The sequence below is a fragment of the Saimiri boliviensis genome, chromosome 13 (genome assembly GCF_048565385.1).
Source record: "Saimiri boliviensis isolate mSaiBol1 chromosome 13, mSaiBol1.pri, whole genome shotgun sequence".
Taxonomy (NCBI): domain Eukaryota; kingdom Metazoa; phylum Chordata; class Mammalia; order Primates; family Cebidae; genus Saimiri; species Saimiri boliviensis.
In genome coordinates, this window is record NC_133461.1 from 29,008,019 (window position 1) to 29,021,753 (window position 13,735).

The 13,735-nt window shown below is 43.4% G+C and overlaps 2 protein-coding genes and 3 non-coding genes across 6 annotated transcripts in view; 4 read left to right on the forward strand and 1 right to left on the reverse strand.

Moving 5' to 3' along the window:
- LIPG (lipase G, endothelial type) overlaps positions 1–7,685 on the reverse strand; it is a 70,930-nt gene extending 63,245 nt beyond the window's left edge. Inside the window, exon 1 of the mRNA XM_010336834.3 lies at positions 7,546–7,685. The gene's annotated coding sequence lies outside the window, so the exon portion shown is untranslated. The remainder of the gene's footprint in view (positions 1–7,545) is intronic.
- A 1,699-nt stretch (positions 7,686–9,384) lies between these two features.
- On the forward strand, positions 9,385–13,482 carry RPL17 (ribosomal protein L17). 2 transcript variants are annotated; one of them, XM_010336838.3, is made up of 7 exons: positions 9,385–9,503; positions 10,291–10,343; positions 10,432–10,472; positions 10,949–11,083; positions 11,325–11,423; positions 12,603–12,794; positions 13,273–13,482. In XM_010336838.3, the coding sequence occupies exons 2-7, from the start codon at positions 10,304–10,306 to the stop codon at positions 13,318–13,320; spliced, it is 555 nt and encodes a 184-aa protein (XP_010335140.1). In that variant the 5' UTR covers positions 9,385–9,503; positions 10,291–10,303; the 3' UTR covers positions 13,321–13,482. The 2 variants fall into 2 exon arrangements, with proteins under 2 accessions (XP_010335140.1, XP_010335142.1); XM_010336840.3 differs by lacking the exon at positions 9,385–9,503 and adding an exon at positions 9,524–9,730.
- Positions 10,150–10,215, forward strand: LOC120361730 (small nucleolar RNA SNORD58). The gene has a single exon (XR_005577864.1). It is a non-coding gene; the product is annotated as a small nucleolar RNA SNORD58 (small nucleolar RNA).
- Positions 10,529–10,593, forward strand: LOC120361728 (small nucleolar RNA SNORD58). Its single transcript, XR_005577862.1, has one exon. It is a non-coding gene; the product is annotated as a small nucleolar RNA SNORD58 (small nucleolar RNA).
- On the forward strand, positions 12,845–12,908 carry LOC120361729 (small nucleolar RNA SNORD58). The gene has a single exon (XR_005577863.1). It is a non-coding gene; the product is annotated as a small nucleolar RNA SNORD58 (small nucleolar RNA).
- Positions 13,483–13,735: the final 253 nt, after the last annotated feature.

The window sequence follows — 13,735 nt, forward strand, 5'->3', positions numbered from 1 at the left end:
ATCCTTTGTAAAACATGGTAGTACAATCCTCTTTACAAAGTTCTTCTGGAGAATAGGTGTGAGGAACCATACACAGTGCTCAGCATACAAGTAGCTGCTTGCCAAATAATTAGTTATATTCTCATGTCTTCCCCTTTATCATAGTTCCATCCTATCTTCTCTCTGGGCTCCAGAATTGCTCTCCATTACCTAAAATATTCATTGACACTAAGAAGCATGAGACTCAATGTATTCCTCTCCCCAGAAACACAAAGGATTCATGCCAGGAGGCCTGGGGTTCAGTCGTGCTCCAGTAGTGCCATTTACTGGGTTAGCTAACCTTTCTCGTAACAAGAAAATTGGGCTGTAAAAATTATTTGATTTAATGAATGCGAAAGTAACTCACATAAGCATTCAGGCTGGGTACAGCGGCTCATGCCTATAATTCCAGCACTTTGGGAGGCCAAGGAGGGTAAGTCACTTGAAGTCAGGAGTTCAAAACCAGTCTGGCCAACGTGGCAAAACCCTGTTTCTACTCAAAAAATACAAAAATTAGCCAAGCATGCTGGCACGCACTTGTAATTCTAGCTACTCCTAAAATCACTTGAAACTGGGAGGCAGAGGTTGCAGTGAGCAGAGACTGTGCCACTGCACTCTAGCCTGGGAGATGGAGTGAGATTCTGTCTCAAAAAAAGAGCATTCAATAAATATGAATATTCATTCCAGAAATAGATGCATTTTATAAGAAGAAAGATGGAAGGAGGCAACTCTAACATAATTGGTCACTGGTGGAATTTTAGACATGAAGTCAGATATCCAGGCATGAATTGTATCTAATTGCATTCCGACTCTACACAGGCATGTTAATCCCAGTCTCATAGTCCCCTTCAAGTTTTTAGAAGAGTATTTGTCATGGAATATGTAGAACAAATCAATTCTGTAATAATTGTTAGTATAAAGGAGTTAGCACGCTGAAAAGAAATGGAATTAACATGTTGAAGAGGAGGATGGGGAAGTGGCTGATAGCATATATGAAACAATGCTCGGCCGGGTGTGGTGGCTCATGACTGTAATCCCAGCACTTTGGGAAGCTGAGGTGAGCAGATCACGAGGTCAGGAGGTCAGCCTGACCAAACATGGTGAAACCCCGTCTCTACTAAAAAATACAAAAAATCAGCTGGGCATGGTGGCGCGTGCCTGTAATCCCAGCTACTCAGGAGGCTGAGGCAGGAGAATTGCCTGAACCCAGGAGGCAGAGGTTGCAGTGAGCCGAGATCGCGCCATTGCACTCCAGCCTGGGTAACAAGAGCGAAACTCCGTCTCAAAAAAAAAAAAATTTGTCAGGCATGGTGGCACGCACCTGTAATCCCAGCTACTCAGGAGGCTGAGGCAGGAGAATCACTTGAACCCGGGAGGCAGAGGTTGCAGTGAGCAGAGATCACGTCACTGCACTCCAGCCTGGGCAAGAGAGTGAGACTCTGTCTCAAAAGAAAAAACAAAAACAAACAAACAAACAAAACCGAAAAGACAAGGCTTATGCAGCTGGACCATCATTTATTGCCAGGGCATGGTGGTTACTCCTGATTCTAGCCATCATTCAGGATCCCAGCTGGAAACAATTCACCAAGGGTAGTTCAAATGAGAAAACTCTAATAAAGGGACTCCCAATAGAGGCATAGATAGAGTTAAGGGAGTAAGCAAACAAAGACCGGTCGCCTCCCCTTGGATAGAGGAGGATAGGAGGAAATGGAGCTTCTAGAGCCCAATGAGACCTGAAATCATGGAGGACCACCATTGGGAGTGGAGATCATGGAGGAAACAGCTAGTGTCAGATTCTCCATAGCAAGCAAGAGACAGCCTTGGACTTCATGGATTTTTATCTGTAGAATTTTCCCTTGTGTGTATGATTGGCTATTTTTTAAACTTTATTTTATTTTTTAATTGACACACAGTAATTGTATATATTTATGGGGTACATAGTGATGTTTTGATTCACATGATGTATAGAGATCTGATAGATCAAGGTAATTCACATATCCATTATCTCAAACATTTATCATTTATTTGTGTTGGGAGCATTCATCCTTCTTCTAGCTATTTGAAACGATATGCTATTGTTAACTATAGTCATCCTACAGTGGTAGAGAACATTAGACCTTATTCCTCTTATCTAGCTGTAATTTTGTATCCTTTAACAAATCTCTCCCTATTCTTCCCTTTCCCTACCATTCCAGTTTCTAGTATCCTCTGTTCTACTTCTTACCTCTGTGAGATAAACTTTTTTTAGCTTCCACACATGAATGAGAACGTGCAGGGCTTAATCTGATGTTCTGACTTTATTTATTTATTAATTTACGAGACAGAGTTTTGTTCTGGTCACCCAGGCTGGAGTGCAATGGTGCAATCTCGGCTCCCTGCAAACACTGCCTCCTGGGTCCTGCCTCAGCCTCCTGAGTAGTTGGAATTACAGGCGCCCACCACCATGCCCAGCTAATTTTTGGTATTTTTAGTAGGGACAGGGTTTCCCCATATTGGTCAGGCTGGTCTTGAACTCCAGACCTCAGGTGATCCACCCACCTCGGCCTCCCAAAGTGTTGGGATTACAAGCGTGAGCCACTGCACCTGACCTCTGGCTTATTTCACTTAACATAATGTCCTCCAGTTCAATCCATCTTGCCTCAAATGACAGAATTTCATTCATTTTTATGACTGAATATTGTGTATTTATATCACAATTTCTTTATACATTCATCTGTTGTTAAACACCTAGGTTGTTTCCATATCTTGGCTAGTGTGAATATTGCTACAATAAACATGAGGGTGCAGAGGTTTCTTCAATATTCTGATTTCTTTCCTCTGGGTAAATACCCAGTAGCAGTATTGCTAGTCATATGGTAGTTCTCTTTGTAGTTGTTTTGTTGTTGTTGTTTGTTTTTTGTTTTTTTCTTGAGATGAAGTCTTGCTCTGTTTCCCGGGATGGAGAGCAGTAGCGCAATCTCTGCTTACTGCAACCTCTGCCTCCCGGGTTCCAATGATTTTCCTGTCTCAGCATCCCAAGTAGCTGGGAGGGTTTCACCATGTTGGCTAAGCTGGTCTCGAACTCCTGACCTCATGATCTGCCCACCTTGGCCTCTCAAAGTGCTGGGATTACAGGTGTGAGCCACAGCGCCTGGCCAAAGACATAGTTCTTATCTTTTTTCCCTCCAGAGCTTAGAATAATTTTTTGTTTAAAATAAGTGCTCAACAAATATTTGTTGGATTACACCATAATACTGGAAGACCTAGCCAAAGCAATTAGGCAAAAGAAAGAAAAAAAGTACATTCAATTTGAAAAGAAGGAAGTAAAATTGTCCCTGCTTACAAACGACATGATTTTATATATAGAAAAATCTGGTCAAATGTGGTGGTTCACACCTGTAATCCCAGCACTTTCTGAGGTTGAGGAGGGTGGATCACTTGAGGCAAGCTAGGAGTTAGGGACTAGCCTGGCCAATATGGTGAAACCCTGTCTCTACTAAAAATGCAAAAAAATTAGCTGGACATGGTGGCTTGTGCCCATAATCCTAGTTACTCAGGAGGCTGAGGCAGGAGAATCACTTGAACCCAGGAGGTGGGGGTTCCAGAGAGCCAAGATCACACCACTGTACTCTAGCCTGGGCAACAGAGCAAGACTCTGTCTCAAAAAGAAAAATCTAAAGGCTCTACCCAGTAACTCTCAGAACAATAAATAAATTCAGTAAAGTTGCAGGATATGAAATCAATATACAAAAACAAGTAGTATTTCCAGACACAAACAAGAAAAGAAGTCAAGATGGCACAATGGTGTACATCTGTAATCCCAGCCACCCAGGAGGTTGAGGCAGGACGATTGCTTGAGCCCGGGAGGTCAGACCTGCTTGGGCAACATGGCAAGACTCTCATCTCAAAAAAAAAAAAAAAGAAAACATTTAAAAGGCAATCTCATTTCCCATTTACCATAGCTACAGGCTCCCACCATGCCCTCTCCCCAAAACTGTAAAACCTAAGAATAAATTTAACCAATGAAATAAGAAAATATCTGCAAGGCAAACTATAAATCACCAATGAAAGAAATCGAAGAGAGGACAAATAAATTGGAAGGCATCCCATGCTCATGGGTTGAAATAACTAAAACTTTTAAAATAACCATACTACCTAAAGCAACCTATATATTCAACTAAATCTCTATGAAAATACTGATGACATTCTTGACAGAAATAGAAAAATAAATCCTAAAATTTGTACCAAACCACAAAGGACTGTATAGCTAAAGCAATCCTGAGAAAAAGTACAGAGCTGGAGGCATGATGCCACAAGACTTTAAAATATACTACAAAGCTATAGTAACGGCATGGTACTGGCATACAAATAGACACATAAACCCGTGGAACAGAATAGAGAACCCAGAAGTAAATTCATGTTTCTATAGCCAACTGATTTTTGACAAAGATGCCAAGAACACTCACTGGGCAAAGGATGGTCTCTTCAATAAATAATTCCGGTTATTTATATGCAGAAGAATTAAACTAGACCCCTACCTCTTACGCTATACAAAAATCAACTTAAAATGTGTCAATTACTTACTAAATGTAAGACTCAAAACTATAAAACTAAAACATAGGACAAACACTTTAGGACATTGGCTCGGGAATATATTTTATGAATAAGACCTTAAAAGCACAGGCAACAAAAGCAAAAATAAACAAATGGAATGATACCAAATTAAAAATCTTCTTCACAGCAAAGAAAACAGTCAACACAGTGGAAAGACAGCCTAAAGAATGGGAGAACCTATTTTCAAACTGTTTCTCTAACAAGGAATTAATATCCAGAATATACAAGGAACTCAAGAATGTCAACAACAAAAAAACAAAGAATCCAATCAAAAAATAGGCAAATGATCCGAACAGACATTTCACAAAAGAAGATGTACATATGGCAAGTAAATATATGAAAAATGCTCAACATCACTAATCATCAGGGAAATGCAAATTAAAACCACAATGAGGTATCATCTTTTCCCAGTTAGAACTGCCATTATCAAAAAGACAAAATGCTAACAAGTATGCAGAGAAAAGGGAATTCTTATGCACTGCTGCTGCGAATGTAAACTAGTATGGCCACTATGGAGAACTATATGGAGGTTCCTTTAAAAACTACAAACAGGGCTAGGCGCGGTGGCTCATGCCTGTAATCCCAGCATTTTGGGAGGTCAAGGCGGGTGGATTACAAGGTCAAGAGATCAAGACCATCCTGGCCTCAGCCTCCCAAAGTACTGGGATTACAGATGTGAGCCACTGCACCCAGCTGGAAGCCAGATTCTTGCTGGAAATGAAGTTCTTCCTTCATGGGAATCCCACATGCATGACCAAAGAGATCTTATGGCTGGGAGCCTAAACTGGGGATATTAAAGGGCTTGATATTATCCGGGGTATTTTGTTGCCCGGAAGAGCTGGGTAGAGATTTGCATAGGTCCAAGAACCTGCTCAGTAGAGAAGTGTTGGAAGCCGGGCGCGGTGGCTTACGCCTGTAATCCCAGCACTTTGGGAGGCTGAGGCGGGTGGATCGACGAGGTCAAGAGATCGAGACCATCCTGGTCATCATGGTGAAACCCCGTCTCTACTAAAAACACAAAAGATTAGCTGGTCATGGTGGCGCGTGCCTGTAATCCCAGCTACTCGGGAGGCTGAGGCAGGAGAATTGCCTGAACCCAGGAGGCGGAGGCTGCGGTGAGCCGAGATCGCGCCATTGCACTCCGGCCTGGGTAACAAGAGGGAAATTCAGTCTCAAAAAAAAAAAGAAAAAAAAAAAAATCAGAGAAGTGTTGGAAGAGTGCTATCCAGAAGCCTAAGGCAAGGCACCAGCCCTCTTTGAAGTTATACAGAGGCCCTGCCAGGGAAATCACAAACACACACACACCCCAACATCAGTTACTGACAAGATGAAAAAATAAAATGTACTTTTAAATTTGATCTTAAAACAATTCACACCTGTTAAATATTATGCAGAATAAGTAGAGCTCTAGTAATAAAAAGCAAACTTTGCAGCTTGAGGAATTAAAGTGTCTCAGGAAAACAAAGGGAATGAAATCCCTTAGGAAAGCCCAGTGAAGAAAAATACTGTCAGCTATTACCCTAACTCTGGGAGGTAAGGGAGAGACAGCCACGTGGCAGAGAGGAGCAGCCAGCAGCCCAACATAGGGAGAGGTGAATAAAAGGACTCCAGCCCCCTGAGTAAGGGATTACATTTTCCTATTGTTGTGAAAAGAATTCCCCTTTCCTAGATAATAAGGCCAATTTCTAAGTGAAGCTCAAAACAGCATTGTATGGGAGGCTCAGACTAAGAAGAGCAAAGTAAATCCCTGGCAAGGGATTAAGACTTTCCTCTCCCTCGACCACCCTACCCTACTGCCCGCTCTCCTGAAGGCCCAGGAGCCAATCCTGTAACGACAATTATATGAGGGGCAGGGGAAGTGGATGATAATGCTGAAAGACAGGGCATTGAATATTCACTCATCCGAAAATCCCCAAAGACATTCCTTTCTAAGAAGATGATCAGAGTAATTCATATTAGCCAACTGATTTAATGTGCCACACTGACAAACCCTTTCCTAAGAATTTATAGCCTCGACTAAAAACAGTTGTTTGAACGAACTGTCAAACTCCTGTAGGGCCCACTGGACATCTGTCTTTGTGAGGTCAGTGAGGAGAATGGCTATTACTTTGAAAAGGCTAAGGGTTTGTTGTTTCCTGCTACTCCCAGGAGATCTACGGAGTAAGTGAAGCCCCAGTGGTTACCATTAGGCAGAACCCAATAGAAGGCCTCGGGAGAGTCGCGTTTAAATTCAGCACTTGCGGGAGACCGGCCAATCACTTGAGGTCAGGAGTTCCAGACCAGCCTGGCCAACATGGCAAAATATCGTCTCTACTAAAAATACAAAAAATTAGCTGAGTATGGTGGCGGGCACCTGTAATCCTAGCCACTTGGGAAGCTGAGGCAAGAGAATCACTTGAATCCTGGAGTCTGAGGTTGCAGTGAACCAAGATTACACCTCTGTACTCCGGCCTGGGCAACAGAGTGAGACTCCATCTCAAAATAATTAATTAATTAATTAATTAATTAATTCAGTACTTGCTATTCCACTCCCACCTTCTTGGCCCTTGCCTGGATTTCTGCACAGCTCTTCTGGTTCTCTGCTTGGAATTCAGTCCCAGGTTCCTGGCCTGGGACTGAATGTATCCAATGTATCCAGCCTCGGCACCAGAATAATCTTCCTCAACACAGCTTTCATTGGGTCCACTTTGATAAGTTTAGGCAGCAGCTAACGCATGATGGGATGTGGTGGATCAAGCCGTGAGAGCAGAGCCAAAGCTGGGGTGAAGAGAGACAGCTGACCAAGAGACAGACTGTCTGGCAGGACAGGGAGAGCAAGACTAGGACACTGAGCCCCGCATCACCTGGGAACATGGCGGGCACCATAAGAAGTCGGGAGGCATGCAAATGTGCCGGACTGGCAGCAAGAATGGTGGAAAAGAGCACAGGACTCACAGGTGTTAATAGATCTAGGCTCACATCCTGGCTCCGTCCCTTCTGAACCTCAGTTTTCTCATGGGTAAAACGACAGATGCATAGCGGCTGCGGTGCACACTGTGATGAGCTTCCCAGGCACCTCCCGGGAGCGAAGGACTTAATCTCCCTCGGCGGAAAGGGCTGTTAGTCCTCTCTGAGGATTGGCTGAAGAAGACCGCCCCACCCAAGGCCACGCCTTCTTCCTGGCGCCCACAGCCAATGACTAAATAATACGGGAGGAACACGTGCCCGGCCCCACCCCCAACCTGGGGCACCTGCGGGAATCTCCAGTCCCGGAATCCCCTTGGGGTGAAGGCGGGTTGCTGGGACTGCGTCTGTCCGCTCTTCAGTTCTGCTTCCTAACGCTCCCTTCCATTGCAGAACGCAGGCGCACGGCTTACTCTCTGAGTCCGCTTCCTGGGCAGCCCAGCTTGCCACAGCCATCTCATCCGATCATGAGGTTCCGTGAACTTTTATTTTTTTATTTTTTATTTATTTATTTTTTGAGACAAGGTCTCACCCTGTTACACAGGCTGGAGTGCAGTGGCGCGATCTCGGCTCACTGCAACCTCCGTCTTCTGGATTCAAGTGATTCTAATGCCTCAGCCTCCAGAGTAGCTGGGATTAGAGGCATGTGCCACCACGCCCGGCTAATTTTTGTATTTTTGGTAGAGACGGTTTCACCATGTTGGCCAGCCTGGTCTCGAACTCATGACCTCAGGTGATCCGCCTGCCGCGGCCTCCCAAAGTGCTGGGATTACAGGCGTGAGCCACGGAGCCCAGCCCGTGAACTATTAATAGTAAATGTAAAGCATCCGACCACAACACGTAGTGTAGGTTGAGAATCCCTAACCTGAAAATCTGAAATGCAAAATGCTCCAAAATGCAAAACTTTTTGAGAACCAACATACCACAAGCGGAAAATTCCACACCTGACCTTACACGGCAGGCCATAGTGAAAATGCAGGTGTGCAACACAGTTTATTTAACATACCCAAGGAACAAAGACCCTCCCAGTGCCCTTCAGCTGCACTAGGTGCAGGCTGGACGCACCAAGGGCAGGGTCCCCTCGATGATGTCCCACGTGGATCCAAGACCTATGGTGCATTAACTTACTGCATTTTTTTGCTTCTTCTCTGTTCTGTGGTATACAAATATTGAAAGATAACCAAATTAGGAGAGAAAATTATTTTCTACACAGTCCAATATAAAAATGCTAATGGAGTAACAGAATTATAAAACCATTTTTCGACACCTGATGAAATAATGAATATGAGCACTGAACTTTAATAACTGCTGAAGCCATCAGATGAAAAGCTGATGAGGAACTTTGTAAGGAAGGGATCACAGCAAGAATTCCTGAACTCATTTGCCCCTTTTCATTTACTTGTTTATTTTTTATTTATTTATTTATTTTGGAGACGGTGTGTCAATCTGTTACGGAGGCTACGGTGAAGTGGCATGATCATGGCTCACTGCAGGTTCAAACTCCAGGGCTAAAGCAATCAGAGTCACATCAAACCTAACAAATGTTGACGAATAAATAAATTGTTTCTTTCACATTTAATAATACGTAGTCCTGTCCTAGAACTACAACCCCGTTTTTGATTGACTGACATTTAAAACCCGTAACTTTTATTTCTGTATTCAGAAAAAGAGAACTTTGAGACAGTCCCTAAGGAGGCAATTCGTTTTCACAAGTTCTTAAAACATATTCTACACTCCCTTTCCCTCTGCCCTCCTCCCTCCTCAGATCTCGTTTCTTCGGCTACAAATCTCGCGACAAGTCAAGTTCTCGTGAGTTCTCCCAGAAGGCTCCGTTCTTCCTCTTTCCCTAAGCGGCCTGAGGTGAGTGCTTCTCCTTCGTTGCTCCAAGTGCTCAATCCTCCTGCCATCGCCGCCATCCTGGCCTCGGGGGCGGCGGCCTCCAGCACGCGGTGAGGAGAACTCCCAAGGCTACTAAATCCTCCCTGGTGGCGATGGTTTCTTACGCGGGGAGACCTGGCTGAGCGCCGACTTTGGAAGCCGGTGCCGATCGGCCTCTGCGATTCGCAGAGGAACGTGATGGGCGGGAGTGAGGACGACCGGGCTCCTCCACTGGTAGGGGCGGGCGGGCGCGGGCCGCCGGTGGTCCATGCCGACTCCGGACGTCCAGTGTCTAGCGGTGAGTGGTGGCGGAATACGCGACTCATTTGTGGCCGCAACGAGGTAAAGTTTTGGGGAAAATAAAGCCGGGTGGAGCCTTTACACGTTTTTACCAGAGTTGCCTGCCGGAGGGCGCTGAAAGTGGGTGATAGCGCGAAGGTGTTGGGAGAGAGCGTGTTACCCGCGCAGCTCTGAGAGTAAAGGGTTTTCTGTAGAGCGGGAGGGAGGAGGTAGAGGGTTGTAGTTGAGTTGTGCCGTACGGCTGCGTCGAGTCATTTTACGTTTGGAAGATCAGCATATTGAATTGAAACAGGCTGCCTTGTCTTCCAAAGGGTCGACTGGATTGGTGAGGTCCGTGTGGCTGCTTTCTTGGAAACCAGTGCTGTGGGTTACTGGCAGATAAAAGGGAAAGAAAGCACTGGATGGAGGAAAGGATGGCTGCGATGATGGCATTTCTTAGGACACCTTTGGATTAATAATGAAAACAACTACTCTCTGAGCAGCTGTTCGAATAATACTTACACTGAATGAGTTACTGTTAAGTACGTATTGACAGAATTACCCTGTCCTTTCCTCCAGGTAATCTGTGAAAATGGTTCGCTATTCACTTGATCCGGAGAACCCCACAAAGTGTAAGTGAACAGGAGGTAGAATCCTATTTCCTACATGGCGGTTGGCACAAGATACCAAAAATTAACCAAAGTGTTTTTTATTTTCTAGCATGCAAATCAAGAGGTTCCAATCTTCGTGTTCACTTTAAGGTATGCGATTCATAGTTGTGATCCAAGAGTTCCTCGTGTTCCACTCAAAAAGGTAGCTGCAGTGATGACTTTCTTAGGACACCTTTGGATTTACCATGAAAATTAATAAATTCTGAGCAGCCACCTTATATTTAGGCATTGAGCATCAGGTATAATGATGTAGAGTTTGTGGAATTAAGTAGAACTACCAGAAAACCATCTGAAAACCTAGTGTGCAGATCAAGATGGGACACATTAATTCTAATTAACATGATGATGGATATAAACATTTTACAGCGAGTAAGTGGAGTTTGGGAGTTAATTTTTCCCTAGCTTCAACTAAGTCTTCCTAGCTTTTACTCACAAGTTTTTTTAATTGCCTTGTCACCAAAAAATAGAAATAACTCGACATTTTGAAAAGCTAAAAATTTAACGTTTACTTTAAAAATTAAGCAATGCCTTGACTAGTTAACCAACACTTTATTCTTCATACTTAGAATACACGTGAAACTGCTCAGGCCATCAAGGGTATGCATATACGAAAAGCCACGAAGTATCTGAAAGATGTCACTTTACAGAAACAGTGCGTACCATTCCGACGTTACAATGGTGGAGTTGGCAGGTGTGCCCAGGTGAGAATTTTTAGTTGCCGTTTGAAAAGACAAATTTTATGGAAAGGGGATGGGATAGCATAAGAATGGCTGAGATCTGTCCTGATCAACCTATTTCTGATTGCTGTAATGACAGGATAGCTTGGATTGATGGTGAAATGAACCATATCCTAAGAAACCTTGATGCTGGGTAAAATAAATTCATCTTGGCTGTAATGTTAACTTAAATCAAGGGAAATGACTAATCTTCATTTTCTTTCAGGCCAAGCAGTGGGGCTGGACACAAGGTCGGTGGCCCAAAAAGAGTGCTGAATTTTTGCTGCACATGCTTAAAAATGCAGAGAGTAATGCTGAACTTAAGGTACTCAAACCATTGACATCCTATGCAACTTTTGTGGTTTTAATTAATGTTGGCTGTTCAGATTTATATCCTTGTCTTGTTCTCAGTAATTAACTCGTTTAAAATACTTGAAGTTACTTCCTTTTGTTGTTGTGTTTGTTTGTTCTTTTGAGTCCCTTAATGACAAAATTCTGTGAAGATCCAGAAACGTGGTCTGCAATCTCTCTAAGCCTAACAGTATTTCTATTTTTCTGCTGTCTTACACTGGAGGTACTTTACCAAGGGCTTTTTAACCCTTGTGCCATACACCTTTTTGGCAGTATGGTTAATTCAGAATGATAGCTTGGCAGTGGTTAGTATGGATTGTGGCCTACCTCCATAATGAAGAGGCATGTTACATTTCGGAAAGAAATTGTTTAAACTTTCAAAAAGTTTAAACAGTGACAAACTTGTGTTGACAAAACACAAGTTTCTCCATTTTGTATGTTACCCATTAATTAGCCTTTTGCGTTTGAAGGTCTGAGCGAGAACTGGAATTGGTTTAGGTCTGTTTGGCTCTAAACCTTCTAAGCCATGCTGAGAAATTCTGTTTATCATCAAGACTTTGAATTGAGTTCTTCCTTATCCCTCAGCTCTCTATGCCTCTTAATGATCTTTGGGACGGCCACTCACAGACAATGTATTTATATTTAGCACATTGAGTTTGGTGGCAATTTAGACACTTAAAGGTGAAGGCAGACAACTGCTTAAACATGCTGTTTGAAGAATCAAAGGATTGCCTTTCAAAAATGATTTCATTGAGGCAGGACATTTGAGCGAGTTTGGAAAGTTTTTCATTTTTGAGATAGAGTCTTGCTCTGTTGCCAGGCTGTAGTGCAGCCGTGTGGTTCTTGGCTTACTGCAGCCTCCACCTCCAGGGTTCAAGTGATTCCCCTGCCTCAGCCTCCTGAGTAGCTGGGACTACAGGTGCACGCCACCACCCCCAGCTAATTTTTGTATTTTTTTGTAGAGATGGGGTTTCACCATGTTGGCCAGGATGGTCTACATCTCTTGACCTCCTGATCTGCCCACCTCGGCCCTCCGAAGTGCTGGGATTACAGGCATGAGCCACCGCGCCTGACTAGAATTCATATTTGCCAATGATGGTTTGTGATCTTTTGCTAATTAGGGATGTTCCTGATTTCATTCTTCTCCCTCTAGGGTTTAGATGTAGATTCTCTGGTCATTGAGCATATCCAAGTGAACAAAGCACCCAAGATGCGCCGCCGGACCTACAGAGCTCATGGTCGAATTAACCCATACATGAGTTCTCCCTGCCACATTGAGATGATCCTTACTGAAAAGGAACAGATTGTTCCTAAACCAGAAGAGGAGGTTGCCCAGAAGAAGAAGGTAAATGAGTAGTTGCTCAGTTTTATTAGTGGTAGTAGAAATATTTGTGGTTGCTGTGATGACTATCTTAGGACACCTTTGGAATAACCATGAAAGAAAACTATTCTGAGCAACCCTTTCTCCTATCTTACCTCGGCTTTTGTGATTTTGTTTGTTTAATAATAATAAGTGGTAGTTTTATATTCAATACATCAGGCCCATATGATTATCTGCTTATGGCTCCACTTACATGTACATAGCCATTTCAAAACAGGCCTTCTCCCCAAATCTCAGAAGCTTGTTTAAGTCAAGAACCTGAGTGATTCTGTACACTTCTCATTACACCTAATGAACTTAGGTTCTATTGATTTTATCTTTTAAGTATTTTCCCCCTCAGTCCTTAACAACCAGGTTTCCTGTCTCCAGAATAAGCTGCAGTCCTCCAAGATGTACTATGGGTTTCTCCAAGAAACTTCACAGTCTCTTTTCCTTTCTCCAGATATCCCAGAAGAAACTGAAGAAACAAAAACTTATGGCACGGGAATAAATTCAGCCTTAAAATAAATGCAACTAAAAGGAAAAGAATGTTGGTTGTCTTTATTATTTCAAGTGTCCTTAGGAGATGGATCAAATGGGGATTTTTAGGATTTGAATTAGAAGCAACAGATTGTTTACCCTGTACCATTAAACATTTTCATGGCTGACACAAGTGCTGCCTCATTTCTATAATCCCAGCATTTTGAGAGGCGAAGGCTGGCTGCTTGAGCCCAGGAGTTCAAGACCTGGGCAATGGGACAAGCCTGTCTACAAAAATAATGAATAACTAAAATTCACTGAGTGTGATTGATGTCACTTCCATGTAGTCTAAGCTAATTGGGGGACTGAGGGTGGGAGGTTGCAGTGAGGACTACTGCACTCAACCTGGGCAAGGCAGAGTAAGGCCCTGTCTCAAAACAATAGTC

Bases quoted from the DNA above. Each gene is read 5' to 3' on its own strand.
- RPL17 (XM_010336838.3), top strand. From the start codon at position 10,304: ATGGTTCGCTATTCACTTGATCCGGAGAACCCCACAAAGT. The intron at 10,344-10,431 runs GTAAGTGAACAG...TTTATTTTCTAG, and splicing joins TCCGGAGAACCCCACAAAGT to CATGCAAATCAAGAGGTTCC. The intron at 11,424-12,602 runs GTACTCAAACCA...TTCTCCCTCTAG, and splicing joins AGAGTAATGCTGAACTTAAG to GGTTTAGATGTAGATTCTCT.